General features: G+C 51.4%; 1 protein-coding gene across 4 annotated transcripts in view; it reads left to right on the forward strand.

The window, feature by feature from the left end:
• The window catches only part of LOC125717921 (autism susceptibility gene 2 protein-like), a 150,316-nt gene that overhangs the window by 115,594 nt on the left and 21,343 nt on the right, over window positions 1–13,379 (forward strand). For all 4 annotated transcript variants that reach the window (XM_048991312.1, XM_048991305.1, XM_048991298.1 and 1 more), the window contains exon 5: window positions 8,043–8,091. In XM_048991312.1, the coding sequence (XP_048847269.1) occupies window positions 8,043–8,091 (49 nt within the window). The remainder of the gene's footprint in view (window positions 1–8,042; window positions 8,092–13,379) is intronic.

Consider the following 13,379-nt stretch of genomic DNA (forward strand, 5'->3'; position numbering starts at 1 on the left):
GGTGATGTGAGAAATCAGGGGCTGGCTGTGGCTTGTACTGGGCGATGAGGCGTTTTTAGTTGGCAGAGAGACTGAATTTCTTCAGCCCAAAGGGACTGAAGCCAATCCTGAGAGATGGAGAATGTCACTCAGATTTACGGCTGTAACCCTTAAATTTGGGGGGGGGGAGGCTGAACCTGGACCTGGCACTTCTGCTGAGCCTTACATCCTTTGTCACAGACTGAGATCACTTCTGTCTGTGTGCCTTTGGTTAATGTCACCAGGGGTCTGCATTCGGGCCAGACTGTGTTTCTGCACCCAGGGATATCAGCGGAGTTGGTGTAATTACTCCGGAAGGCCGAGCCGTCAGAGGGAGTCAGGGCAAGAAAGTGTGAAAGCGAACAGGAGGACCTGACCCCCCCCACTCCTCCAGGAAAGCAGTGCAGCTTCACACATCACACATCTGTTTTTCTGCTCTAATTATAGGCTGAAGGAGAGATCTGTGGGGGGGATGCGCTTCGCTTTACCGAAAGATGGCCCCCTCATGTCTTGCCACAGCCTCAGACCCGGCCCCCTGCCAGTGACATGGGTGGGGGGGGACACTGAGCAGCAGTCACACTGGGGGCCTGCTGATAGCCTCACTGTATGTCTCACATCTGTCATTGGGGGAGGGGGGGCATGGCCTCCTCACCTCATGAAGCCACACAGCACCTGAGTGGGCCTGTCTGTGACACCAAGACCCCAGGGTTGGCCTAACCATGAGATAACCGCTGTGGTGAGCTTTACCGAGTCTGTCTGGTAGACATTGCTCTGTCCCGCTTAGGAGGGCGCTGGTCCAGCCGAACCTAATCGGGGGTCACAGAGACTAACACCTCCCACTGAACTATAAACAGGTGATCCCCTGGAAGCAGGCAGCCTCACAGAGCCGCAATAATCACGTGTTCCAGTGGATTACAGCTTTTGGTTTGGGCATGAAGGGCCTCATCTGTCGGAGTCGCCGCCGTTTGCAAAACAATGGGCTTGGGGCGTTCCGGTGGCCGCGAGGTGAAGGCACCTCACGTGGCATGCCTTGCCTCACGCCTCATGAAGGAGGCCAGCTGCGGGGAAATTGGGGGGGTTAAACACTGGTGGTCCCCTGAGCGTTCTGAAGCTGCAGGTTAAATTAGGCCCAACCTGCAGTACTGACTCAAGCTGCAGAGGATCATTTTAGTCCAGTTCCTGTGTAATTTGAAAATGGCCGGCATTTCTGTTCCGGAGAATTATAGTTGTCAGTTAATAGTTGTCAGTATTTTTTTATAAAATTAAAATAATCTGTCCTTGGTGTTTTCCTGAATTTGTGCAGTGAAATCATGAATGCAGATTTTGGGGAATGTTAAAGTAAAGTACCTGAATGCACCCCAGTAGCTCTGTTCTCTTTTCTTTCTATTTGGACCATAAAAATTTGATATTGTTTTATAAATGCCAGCCAGGGGCATGAGAGGAGCATGGATATTATGATATATTCAGGTGGGGGGGGGCAGCACTTTATTGGGACCCTAAAATCCCCACCGCTCGGTAAAATCAACTGAATTATTGAATAGGTCCAACCATAGCTGGGGACCCAAGGTGACGTTTTCTCAGGGGGCCCAGGATGTCTGGCTACTCCCTTGCCCCCCTCCCCCCAAGAGGTTGCTTTATCCTCCTACAGCTGCCAGTAAAATAAGTGCCATCCCCATATGTGTAGATGAACCGCAAGTTGTGGGTAGCTACTGCCAAAATGTTCACAGAACGCAAGCCGCCGCATTTATGCGTCTAGGGAGATGGTTTGCTTGTTGCTGTTTTTATTCTGCATGAATAATTGAGCGTGTTTTTTGTAATACAAGGTTGCATTAACTTGTGTCATTATATTTTAATCAGCAGTGAGTTTTTTTTTCTCGTCGGATAACTAGGCTGTGCTGCCGCTGCGAGCCTCGACAGATTCTGCACTAAATCATCTTACCGTTACGTAATTCCTGGCGTCGTTCATTAATTTCTCCAGCCGCTTTGTACAGGTGCTTCTGTCTTTAAAAAAAATAATTAGCTCTCCTGTTCACGCACAGGGGTCACTGAAGGTCAGACGCAAACCCAGGGCCTCATTATTGTTCAAGCTTTCTACGCGTCAAGTGGAAATTGTTGTTAGCCTGGATCTGCCACATCTTGGCAGAGCTGCTGTTGATTTTTGGCGCCATGTCCAAACGAGGAAGGCCAAATCCTGCATTCCGCAAGAATCTACAGAATCGATACTCGCATGATCCACGGGCAGGCACGCTTGTCACTAACATCTAAGTACAATCTGGACATGTGGCGCGATGCCATTGCTGCGTACAGACGGCAAACGCAGACTCGGCTTCCCCCAAAGTGTCATCAGGCGCGAGTGTGGGACAGCAGTACTAGAAATAATATTTGCAGTAGGGTGTCAATAGGAGGCACTAGGGGTGAGTTAAACTCAGTCACACAGATTCTGGATAGTCCCCCACTCCAGCCCAACAGCATGCCATCAACTTCCCATTTGACATGTTCAGTGTCCTGAACATGGCTGCCATCAGCCATCATCACCAGTCTGACGTGAGGCTGCAAGGTCTGGTCAGGAAGTCTCTCTGTCTGGCTTCCTTGCCGAGTTCTGAACTTCGTCTCATCAGGGACCATGGTTTTTGGGCTGTGAGTGGTGTGGCCTGGATGCCAAAACAGCATCCAGCCCCTGATGGCCCCATGAGAGTGTGGGCTCTCAAGTCTCGAAGGAGGAAACCGACCTGTTGTCGTCATGGCGTTAAGCCCCGCCTCTCCACTATTAACGGTCAGGGTCGCGTTTCACGATAACGGAAACTGGGCTGACATTTAAACTTCCTTTTAAAACAAGGGAGCCGCTCATTCCATTCCCACGTTTGCTTAACTTTAAACTCAACTCAAAAATGCACCAGCTCAGATTTGCATGATGACACTTATTTTTACTGCCAGTTAACAGAACGTCTACATTTACACGTCATTCCCACGGGACCTAGTTGTCCGAATGCTTTCAGGCGAGTTCTCCCCTTGTTATCTGAACATGAGCGAGCAAGCTTCCTGCCCTGATGTTAATCATAGTCTCCCTTGGGACAGTTAGCCCAGAATTAACCACCCCCCCCCTCCAGTAGTGCATAGGGTGGGGATCTCTGTCACAGGTAATAAAAGAACCCTTCTGATTCCTTCAGATTAATTGCTTTTTATCTCCTGCTTGCGTTTTTATACTTGCGTGGCCCCCTTCGCGTCTCCATGTGACTCATGAGCACCTGTCCCTACTCGCGCACCCCTCTCGACAGGGCTGCCTTATTTTCCCACGGCCTGCTGAAAGGTGCCCTGATTAGAATCAGCCTCCTGACCGGCTCACCCTCCGCCGCCATAAATATCCACCTGATTTCACAGCCCTGCTGATTACATCGCCAAAGCGGTGTCTGCAATCTGCCTTTGATGGTAATCTCTGTGACACGCATGCCCCCCTCCCACCTCCCCCAGTCATACAGTTTCCTGTCTGTTTTGTTTCTGTCCTCCTCAGAGTGAGATCCCCCTGGATGGTGACCCCTAGTGGTGAAAGCTCTCAGGGTCGTCCCGATGTACAAGTTTTACCATCATGTTTTATCTCAGCCCTTCTAGTCCCATTCCCTGGCCCCCATGAGCTGCTGTTTGATGATTTGTGCCCCCCCGCCCCCCCACTGTCAGAGCAGCTTTAATACTCCTGTGCGCCTGTGTGGCCCCCCTGCTGGGCAAACAAGCCCATGCTTTCGGCTGATAGGCTCCTAATTTGTATAGTGAAGTGACAGGCGGCTGTGATAAGGGCCCGCAGCTGCTCTCTCGGGGGTGGGTGAGGTGCCTCCCACCTGCCCCTACAATGTTTGTCACCAATAGAGCCTGAGGAGAGAGAGTCGGCAGCCTCCAGCCAAAGCCCCGCCCACACCCAACCAATCTGCATGTGTGGGCGGGGCCCGGAGTGTTGGGTAGACTACATTCATTATTGTTCATTTTAGGGGTGCCGTAGGTGGTATGCAGCACTCTGTGATTTAGGAACACCCCCCCCCCCCCCCCCCCCCGGTAATGTTGCCTCCCTGAGCTGCCTGCAGCTTGTCCTTCTGTGGGAACATTGATGAATGGTCATGCCGGAAGCTGTTAAATGACAGGGACACATAACCGCGGGAACGGAAGGAACATGCTTTGGATGGGCCGTGTCTAACCCCCAGGGCGTGCCAAGGAGTGTGGTGTGGGTGCTCAAGGTGGGAGGGGGGTGAGCTGATTGCGACAAAGCACCGTCCTCTCGTGCTGCAGGCGGCTGGGGGGGGGGGGGTAAACTGTGTCATCCCGCCCTCCCCAAAAAATAATGACATGCTGCGATAATTGCCTTCATCACTTGGATATCTGTGCTCTGCCTTTGCGGACAGCTAGAGGACAGCCGGGGGGGGGGTTGTCATGTGACTGTGTAGCGTTTAATGGCGAGCTCTGACCCCAGTGTCACCGGCCGTGTTCTCTCCCAGCACCTCCATGGGTCTCCATGGGATTTCTGTAAGCCGCAGTCTGACGCCATCTTGCCGAGAGCCACTTCCCTTCAAACCTGGGTAATGAAACATGATATCGAGCCTCGTTACCCCGATAGGTGCACAGCAGTGCCAGGGGGGGTATTTTTGCTATGTTTGGGGGTGGGGGTGCCGTCCTGTCCTCACCATGCCTGCCTGTAACTGTTTCCGTTTCCCTTTCTATCCCCTCTGTCTGGCAGCTCCAATGACATTTGCAAACCCCCCCCCCCCCCCTGCTGTCCCACACCGAAGGTATTCGTGCCCCCCAGGCCAGGAGAGCTGCCGCTGTGGGAAAACGAGCTCTCAGCAGTCTTTAGAAAACGAGGTTAATTGAAAGAGGATAATTGCTGACCTTCATGTCTTTGTGAAATTACATCCTTAACTGATCGATGCCTTTCATAAATCCATGGCAGAAGGTCGTTTTCCCTGATTAGTTCCCGGCTGCGTCAGACAGGGGAATATTCATATTTTGCCGGCCCGGTGGGGATGGGGGGGGGGGGGGGATGGGGGGTTATGGGAGCTGAAGGATGTATGTATTTTTTTTCTCAGTTTTTGCCTTGCATTTAGATTTTTTGAATTTTCTTAATTGTGTCTTGCGGCCGTATTAATTATGACTCTGTCCCATCCGCCCATGGCAGCATGGTAACGGGGTGTTAGGGTAGCAGGTTAATGTTGTTTTATTGATGCTGGGGGCCAGGGCTGTTCAGTGATGAGTGGTCCTGTCCCTTTCGCTGCTCCTGATATCTTTATATGGTGGAAGCGGGAGCTTGGCTTGGACATTCTGCTGAAGCCAAATGTGGGTGTCCTCAGCTGTTGTGGGTAGGGCCCCATGACCTAACTGCCCCCCCCCCCCCAGATCTAAAGTGTGTCTAATGACAGGAATAGGGCTCACTGGCTGAAGCCCCCACTGACAGCTTTTCTGAGGCTTCCTCAGATTGCAGACATCGTCTAAGGTCAGGCTTCCTGGGGGGCCGTCCATGGGGGGATGGGATGTTCGAGGGCCCCAGCCCTCAGCAATATGGCTTGAATTTTCTCAGTTTTGAAACGGTTATACCTCCCAGCTTCTCCTTGCAGGGGGGAAACAGACCCTGACCTTTGCTCTGGCTCCTCCTCCCACCGATTTATACTCACCAGAGCGTCTCCTCAGAAAGCGTGTGAGGAATTTGTTATGCGTGACCTCTGACCTCAGGCTCAGACGGGAGCCACGGGGTGGGGAAGTGAGGTTGGTCTGAAGCGGGTATACAGCACAGAGGTGCTGTTTTCGTGCTGGAGCATCTAACAAGCGAATTTTGCTGGAATTTGAGGCATTTTCAGAACACTGGCTGCCCAGGCGACCTCAAACCATTCTGCTTGTTCTTTAGGAGCACAGCTCCTGTAGTTCTTACGGAACCTGACGTCAGCACAGTGATTACAAACACGTGTCACACAGGACAAACGCACGTCAACACATGTAGCCCAAATGCCCTGATTTGTGTTTTTAATAAAATCAATTTTGTATCAGTTTGTATAAAAGGTTATTTTTTGGTCTTTGTGTGCTCCTGGGCTGATTGTGTGTTACTGAATATCGTGAGTGAAATGTCACCTTGGCTGGGTAATAGCCAGCTAATGCTGTTAGCCTTAGCGCCTCCACCGGTCGTCCGTCATCGAGCTACAGTCTGTTCTGCGCCTTCCCAACCCCGGGGACAAATCCTGGGTGCTCTCTATAACTTGCCAGGCGTGTCAGCTGTGATTTATAGGGGAGCAAACATAATTAGCTATGGATAAACATGCTGGACATGTTCGCAGATGGAGAAGGAATATAAATTCCGCGGATTCATGCAGATTGGCCACCCCTCCCATTCACCATCGGCCTCTAAATCGGAGGAGTTTCTAGCAAGCGACGCTGGAGGCCGTAGAATCCCACTCGAAGTCCCTTCCTCTGTTTACAGCCGGAACATAACCGACGGCGTTCCGATGCATCCAGATAAATGACCAAAGTTACTTCCACGATGTAACCATAGGGACTCTGGTGCGGCAGAACGTAGGCAGAATCCCAGCCGGTTTTGGGGCCCTTTCAATAGCCCAGCCTCCCTGCCGTTTGATGGATGAGCTCACCACTGAGCATGGCAAACTCAGCGGTACTCTGCCATTGGCTGCACTCGCTGTGGAGGCCGTGCAGAGGACAGAGAGGTGATGAAGAAAGCCGATGGAGAAAGGCATCAAAGGCGCTTCTGAGGACCCTTGAGTGGGAGCCAAGGTGCGGCCCCCTCTTTTCAGGGCTCCTCGACTTATCTGCGCTTTCCCGAGCCTGCTCCCCTCATTTGCATATGTTTTGGTCTTATTGGCGGCACATGAAATAGCCGTGTCTTCCAGAACTTTCCGAGCCAAGCCCCAAGGCCGACGCTGGCGTTTATCGCCAGCGCCGGAGCAGCACAGCCCCCCCCACAGTGTCGGACACGGCTGACGGTGGCTCCTGAGTGTTCTTGAGGCGCGTGCAGACCTTCTGGAAGATGCCGGCTCGTCTGCCGTCGTTACTTTTGACTTTACGGAAAAGCGTGGGGGATTCATGGTGCTGGAGAGTCTATGTAGTCCATCAGTGACACCTACGAGGGTGTTTCTGTCTGTGCCAGAAAGGCCTCTCAGTCGTCATTCGAGGCTCCGCGTGGCCTTTGCAGACGCGTGACCCCCCCTCGAGCAGTGTCGCCGCTCTCCTGCAGCTTCTCGCAAATTTTATGATGTACATCATTTGAATAATGAGCTTTTGCGGTGAGCCCCAGGCTTCCAATGAGGCGCGATCGTTATCAGTCACAAAAACCGAGAATGTTTATCACTAAAGTGTGAAAGCCAAGAGGCTCATCTGTTAGGGGCCCTTATGCCCATGAAAATAGGCCTCGGCTTTTAACGAGCTCCATGTCTGCGGCGTTGTCCTTAGCGATCCTCCCTCCATGGGGCCGTGGTTTGTTTCTCTTGTGGATGAGGGCTGGTGTTTTTTGGTGCCGATGTATCCAACATGGCGTCTAATACAACGCCTGTGCCTGGCCTCTGTACTCCTCCGTGATTGGTCGGTGTTTCCCCATGATGGGTAGCTCGTCGGCACGTGCGGGGCTTTGAGAGGTGGCGCCTCCTGCTGTCTCACTCATCCCCATCCCTCTCCTCTGCATTGTGACATCTTTGTTTGCACAGCCCGCTGCCGGGCAACGTTTCTGACGGCACAACAGTGCCCCCTAATGTTAGTTCTGTGGAGGCTGCTTGAGCGCGGCGAGCTTCAGGGGAGAGACATGCATGCGGCAACTGAAGCGTTCTCTTTGTAAGCGGTGGTTGTGGTTGTGAAGGGGCCACACCTCCTGAAGTCGGGGTTCAAGGCTGCCTTTTTCAGCTCACCACCTCGACTGGTGCGTTTTTTTACCCTAATGCGGTTGTTTACCCTTCACAACCCCCGTACCCCCAACTTGGCTAAACAGTCTTTCTGATGCACAGCGTCTCAGGTCACTCTCCCAGGCAGTAATATCTCTTTCTCTTCCTTCACAGGCTTCGGATGTAGGATCAGAGAAACTCTTCTCGCCCACCGCACAGAAAGGTGAGTGCTCTAACCCGCCCACACCGCCCCTCCCACTCCCATCTGCGTTTCCAGAATGTTCTCTGTGCCCTGCCTGCATGTGACCCTGAGCTGCACAGTCATTTTTATCTGCTGTATGCGCGAGAATCCACTTCTTCTCTAGGTCCACGGGCTTGCTGGTATTTTTGGATGCTGATGTTATCAGGTGCAAGTTGACCAGACCCCTCCCCCACCCACCTGTTTCCGTGTACTCTGCCTTGGGCGGGCTGCGGGAGATGGGTCGGCGATGTCCTTGGGGAGACGGCGCCCCGCGGTTGTGTGTGTGGGTGTGTGAGCTCATGATGCATGGGACTGTGTTCCCTCAGGGTCCGGGAAACAAGCACATTAATAATAGATGATAGCACGCAAGAGAGAGCTATTTGTTTAGTGTGGGGCTGTTTCCGGTTGGGGGGGGGGGGGTGGCCAGCTGGGAAAGATTAAGAGTTGCACTTGTTAGTGACTTTAAGAGAACTGAAAAAAAGCTTGGTGGTGGGGATTGTGGGTGTATTACCCAGATAACACCCTACTGCTCTTGAGTAATCGAATCCTTTTAATCGAGGATGCAACCTTGATTTTTTTTTATATATATATATATATATATATAATTCCCCATCACCCATGCGTCATGGTCCAGTCCCCCCCCCCACTCCAGCAAAGGTGGTGCATCATTCTTATTGGTGAACCAGCCAAAAAGATGGTGATCCAGTAAACAGATACAGAGGTGTGGGGTGTCTTGGTTCTTGTTGTAAATGATTTGTTTTATGTTTTATTGTGGATCACCCTTAAATGTTGTTCCCCTCTATATCTCCTTTCCTGCGTGTGATGACAATGAGTCGAACGTCAGGCAGCATACTTAGCTTCTTTTAATATTTGCTTGATGGATATCAAGCGACTTTGGTGTTGTTGGACACCCTCCCTCCCTTCCCAAGCGAGAAACACACCTCCATAATCCCCATTCGCTCTGTACTCCATTTCCCCTGATGATCACAGACACCCCCCCCCCCCCATCAGAACAAGATTGGAAAGGGGGACCTCTGTGCCATTCCCTTACCTGTAACTGCTGTTGGTTTTTATTGCCCCGCCGTTGCCAGTTTGGCTGTGGTCCATGCTGGGATTCCTGCCCTCAGCAGCTGTCCCCTTTCTGCCCGGGATTCCCACATGCTGTCTGGCTAGGGATTCCCCCGGGGCCAATCTGAGGGCCCTGCTCCTCAGCCGGCAGATAGTCCAGATGCAAGCTTTTAAAGAGCGGTTTGAGAGGGGCTTTGCAGGGGTCACCAAGAGAAGGGGGAGGGTTCATTTTCTGGCTCGATAAGGCCTTTAAAGGCCGGTCACCTATGGCAACTGAAAGCCGAGGATGCTGGGAAATGACTCCGGCAGACTTGTGGGGATGCCTGAGCCTCACCCTTGAATCAGAGGTAATGGGGTAAGGACTCTTCCAAAGAGAGCACCTGCAGAGCACATTAATGCCGCTGTTTGGCTGATTAGCTTTAGCATTGTCCTTTATTAGACTCGCCGTAATGTCATAATCATACACAATGCTACAGTGGGACCATGGCTGGTGCTTCGTGTCTTTTTAAGGATTTACATGCCTTTAATTTAGTTATGTTTTCCTTCTGTTTGCACTGACCTGTTTTACACTCTCCCTAAGCGATTTTTCCAACCATTAGTGGTGCAGTAATGATCTTGGGTTGGTTTTTTTTTTCTTTTCTTTTCTTTATGAGTACAGACTGACAGTCTGACCCTGTGTTCCTGATGCAATAACTGACTCTTTTTTTTTTAAAGAGGTTTGCAATGTACAATTAACATTTTTGCCTGTAGTATTCCTCAGATTCCAGTCCAGACTGATTTCGACACCCTATCCCAGACCGCCATAGTAGGGGTAATGCCGAACAGACTGGGTTCAGTTGCAGGGCACACATGTGCATACACACACACACATACACACACACACACACACACACACACACAAACACACACACACACACACACACACACACACACACAACACACACACACACTCCTGGCAGTCTTAGAGTACCTGTTAGTGTCTGTCACTGCTTGGCACTATTTACTGAGTTTCTGACCAGAGATGCTGTCGTTTTGGTGGGGGGAAGGGAGTGAACTGAGGGTGCCTTGGGATAGAAAAGGAAGAGTGCAGAAAAAGCCATTTTTGAAGTGGATTTGTGGCCTTGTAATCCTGATTAATTCTGACCCGTTCTGCTCATTTTAAAGAGAGCGTGAACGGCTCGCTCCGGCTAAAAAACCGCCAGATTAGCGGCTTTGCACAGCTTAGGGGCAGATGGCATTTTAAGCTGGACTTAATAAATTGTTTCCATTAAAGTTACCGGGCCACACATAGCAGACTGGGGGGTGGGGGTGCAAGAGGGGGACAAAGAGAGCAGGAGCGCGAAACGTGAAGGTAGAACAGAAGTAACCTTCCGTGTAGCTGAACTCCATGCAGTAAGGGCGTTCAGATCAGGTCGCTAGTTAGCTGGGGTGTACCTTTAGCAAATTGTTAGCGTACCTTCAGTATACCATCAGCGCACCTTTAGCTTTCTGTTAGCGAATCTTTAGTGTGCCATTAACATACCATCAGCGCAGCTTTAGCAGATCGTTAGCATACCTTGAGTATACCTTCAGCGCAGCTTTAGCATACCATTAGCGCGCCATTAGCGTACCTTGACCAGTATGTAAACCATATGGTAATGTACCATTAGCGTACTGTTAACATCAGCACCGACAACGGACTGAGGCCTCCCTTCATCAGTGAGCTCCCAGCCTGGCAGTTGTGGACTAGCTTTGTTTTGTGATGGGTGTGCTCGTGTTCAAGTCCCGGCACCCCCCAAATTCACAGCGTGTTTGTTCCCCTGATTGAATTTAAATTTTTAACAGCGACAGATCCGTACAGGAACCGTGTTCCGACAGCGCTCAGAGCCCTGGAAGCGCTTTGAAATGCGAGCAAACAAAGGCACTGAGCCCCGTCTCCATTTTAATCCCCCTCATTATTCTCCATATTCATATCGCAGCCGGAGACCCCGCACGTTTGTTTTTCCGCACGCGGCCGTTAATAAACGCTCCCCTCGTCGATAGCACTAATGCTGCCTCCACGCGGTGTAAATAAATGTGAGGCGGGCGCGGGCGATAAGACGGGCGTGTTTAATTATTAATTGAGCCATTACTGGCAGAGAGTGCCGCCTCCGGTTTAAGCCGGGGAAGCTGGCTTTGGGGCGAGAGAAGGCAATTACAGAATTCCCATCATGCACTGCGGCCGGTCGCCAAAGACGCGGCCTCTGTTAATGAGCTTATTCTGTAAATTATTTTAATTCTCCTGTAGTGTTTACGACGCTTTAAATAACCCCCCCGAGCTGTCATTTTGGGGGCTTCAGTGTCTTTATGGAGTTTAGTTATTTTTGTGGATACTGGATTGCGTGGTCTTAACATAGAATCGATTATGCTCATTTTGTATACGATGTGTTGCCATGTTCCTCCCATCATCATGCACATTATAAGTGAAATTGCCACAGCATAGTTAAGATGGTGTGTGTGTGTGTGTGTGTGTGTGTGTGTGTGTGTGTGTGTGTGTGTGTGCGCGCGCTCATAGGCACGCTGCCTTCTTGCTTCTTGTGTCATGAATCAGTGCAAGGCTGTGGGTACCTGGGCAGTCATCTATCAGCCAGGTCAGGAAACACTGGGGGTGCCTGTAGCACAGCTAGTACCAAGTGAGGCAGCTGGAAACCTGGCTGGGGGGGTCATATTCTCAAGGATACGGTATTGAAACATATTTCTGTGAAATGGTGTTCCTGAGCTTTCGCACAAATGCGAGTCCATCGAGTGCTCCACGCGGAACCCTCTTATTACGGCGCCGACATCGTGAGCAGCGGCCCCGCCCCCCTGCGACAGCTCTGCCATGGCGTGAAAACGCCACATCACTTCGCCATTTGACGCCGCGTTAAGCGATTTGGCACAGCTGCGTGGAAGACATCTGTGGCGGGGTTCAGTAGCAGACCGTGTGATTCCAATCACCTTCACACACACCCTCGGCGTGTCACAAAGGGCAGATGTGCTGGGGCTGCTCTCATTGTGCTGCCGTGACCTATTTCGGGACGGAAGTCTTGTGATGGTGTGACCATTCATGGACCAATCAGTGATTGGGGGGTGGGAGGCTTTCTGAGGGCTTCTGCTGTCCTCAAGATGCTTGGTCTTTGCTGGCACAGAATGCCCCCCATTTTCCCATTGGCTGCACTGTGCCAGGACAGCCCGCTCTGGCAGTAGAACCGGGACACATCAGCGCTGATGAGCCTCTAATGGACCTTCATAGACAAACAGGATCTCTTGAAGGTCATCTGGCAGGTCCAGGCTTGACTGTAGTGAGCCTCCAAAAGGCAGCTTATGGGCAGGATATAGAGATTAGTATGAATATCGCTCTGTATTGTTCTGTCAAAGCAATGATGGATGGCCTTTGGATTCCACTGTCAGAGCTGATGAAAAATGTAACGTTTTAGGTGGTGATGGTACGGCCGCGACCATGTGGAGGATGTCTCCCTGGAGGAGAGGAACGTCTGAGATACTAAGACTAACTGTGCGCCTCAAGGAAGTGTGTGTTTTTTTAGGCAAATCGACATTGCTGTTTGACCTACACATGGAAATGTCCTCCTGAGCTCACAGTGTTTTAATGGCTGGGGGGGAACTGGGAGGGCTGTCGAAAGAAGCTCTGACCCCGCTGGAGATTTTGCCTTAGTTAGGAAAAGCAAGATCTGCTCATCCTCTCGTTTTTCCCCCCACCCATATCTTCTGACAGAGGTGCGTGTTTGTAGGGTTTGATCAGCACAGCATCCTCTTCAGGCGGGAAGGGTACGGCGGCGGCTGACAGAGAGCAGCGCAGGTGTCTCCGCAAGCCCTCCTGACTACTGCTGGGCAGTGCCAGCGGCCGGTCGATCGCATGCTGGCGGAAATCGATGTCCTGAGCTCATTAAGGCTCACACAGCGAGGGGATCTTGAGGCCCGAGAAGCGATTAGTTAGCTGGCCACACGTGTTTACAGCATGACACATCATCTACAGAACCCCAAAGAATCACTCACGTTAACTAGAGAAGCAGAACAGTTTGATATTCATTCATGTTGAATGTCTTTTAAGAGTCTCCCGGTCGTGCGGGTAAGTTGAGGATGCCTCCCCCCAAAGCTTGTTTTTTATATATATACGGGAGCTGCATGGCCAGTCATCCATCTTTGTACTGCTTAACCTGCTCTGGATGGCCCTGCAGCCTATCCCA

This window comes from Brienomyrus brachyistius, chromosome 2, assembly GCF_023856365.1.
Source record: "Brienomyrus brachyistius isolate T26 chromosome 2, BBRACH_0.4, whole genome shotgun sequence".
Lineage (NCBI taxonomy): Eukaryota > Metazoa > Chordata > Actinopteri > Osteoglossiformes > Mormyridae > Brienomyrus > Brienomyrus brachyistius.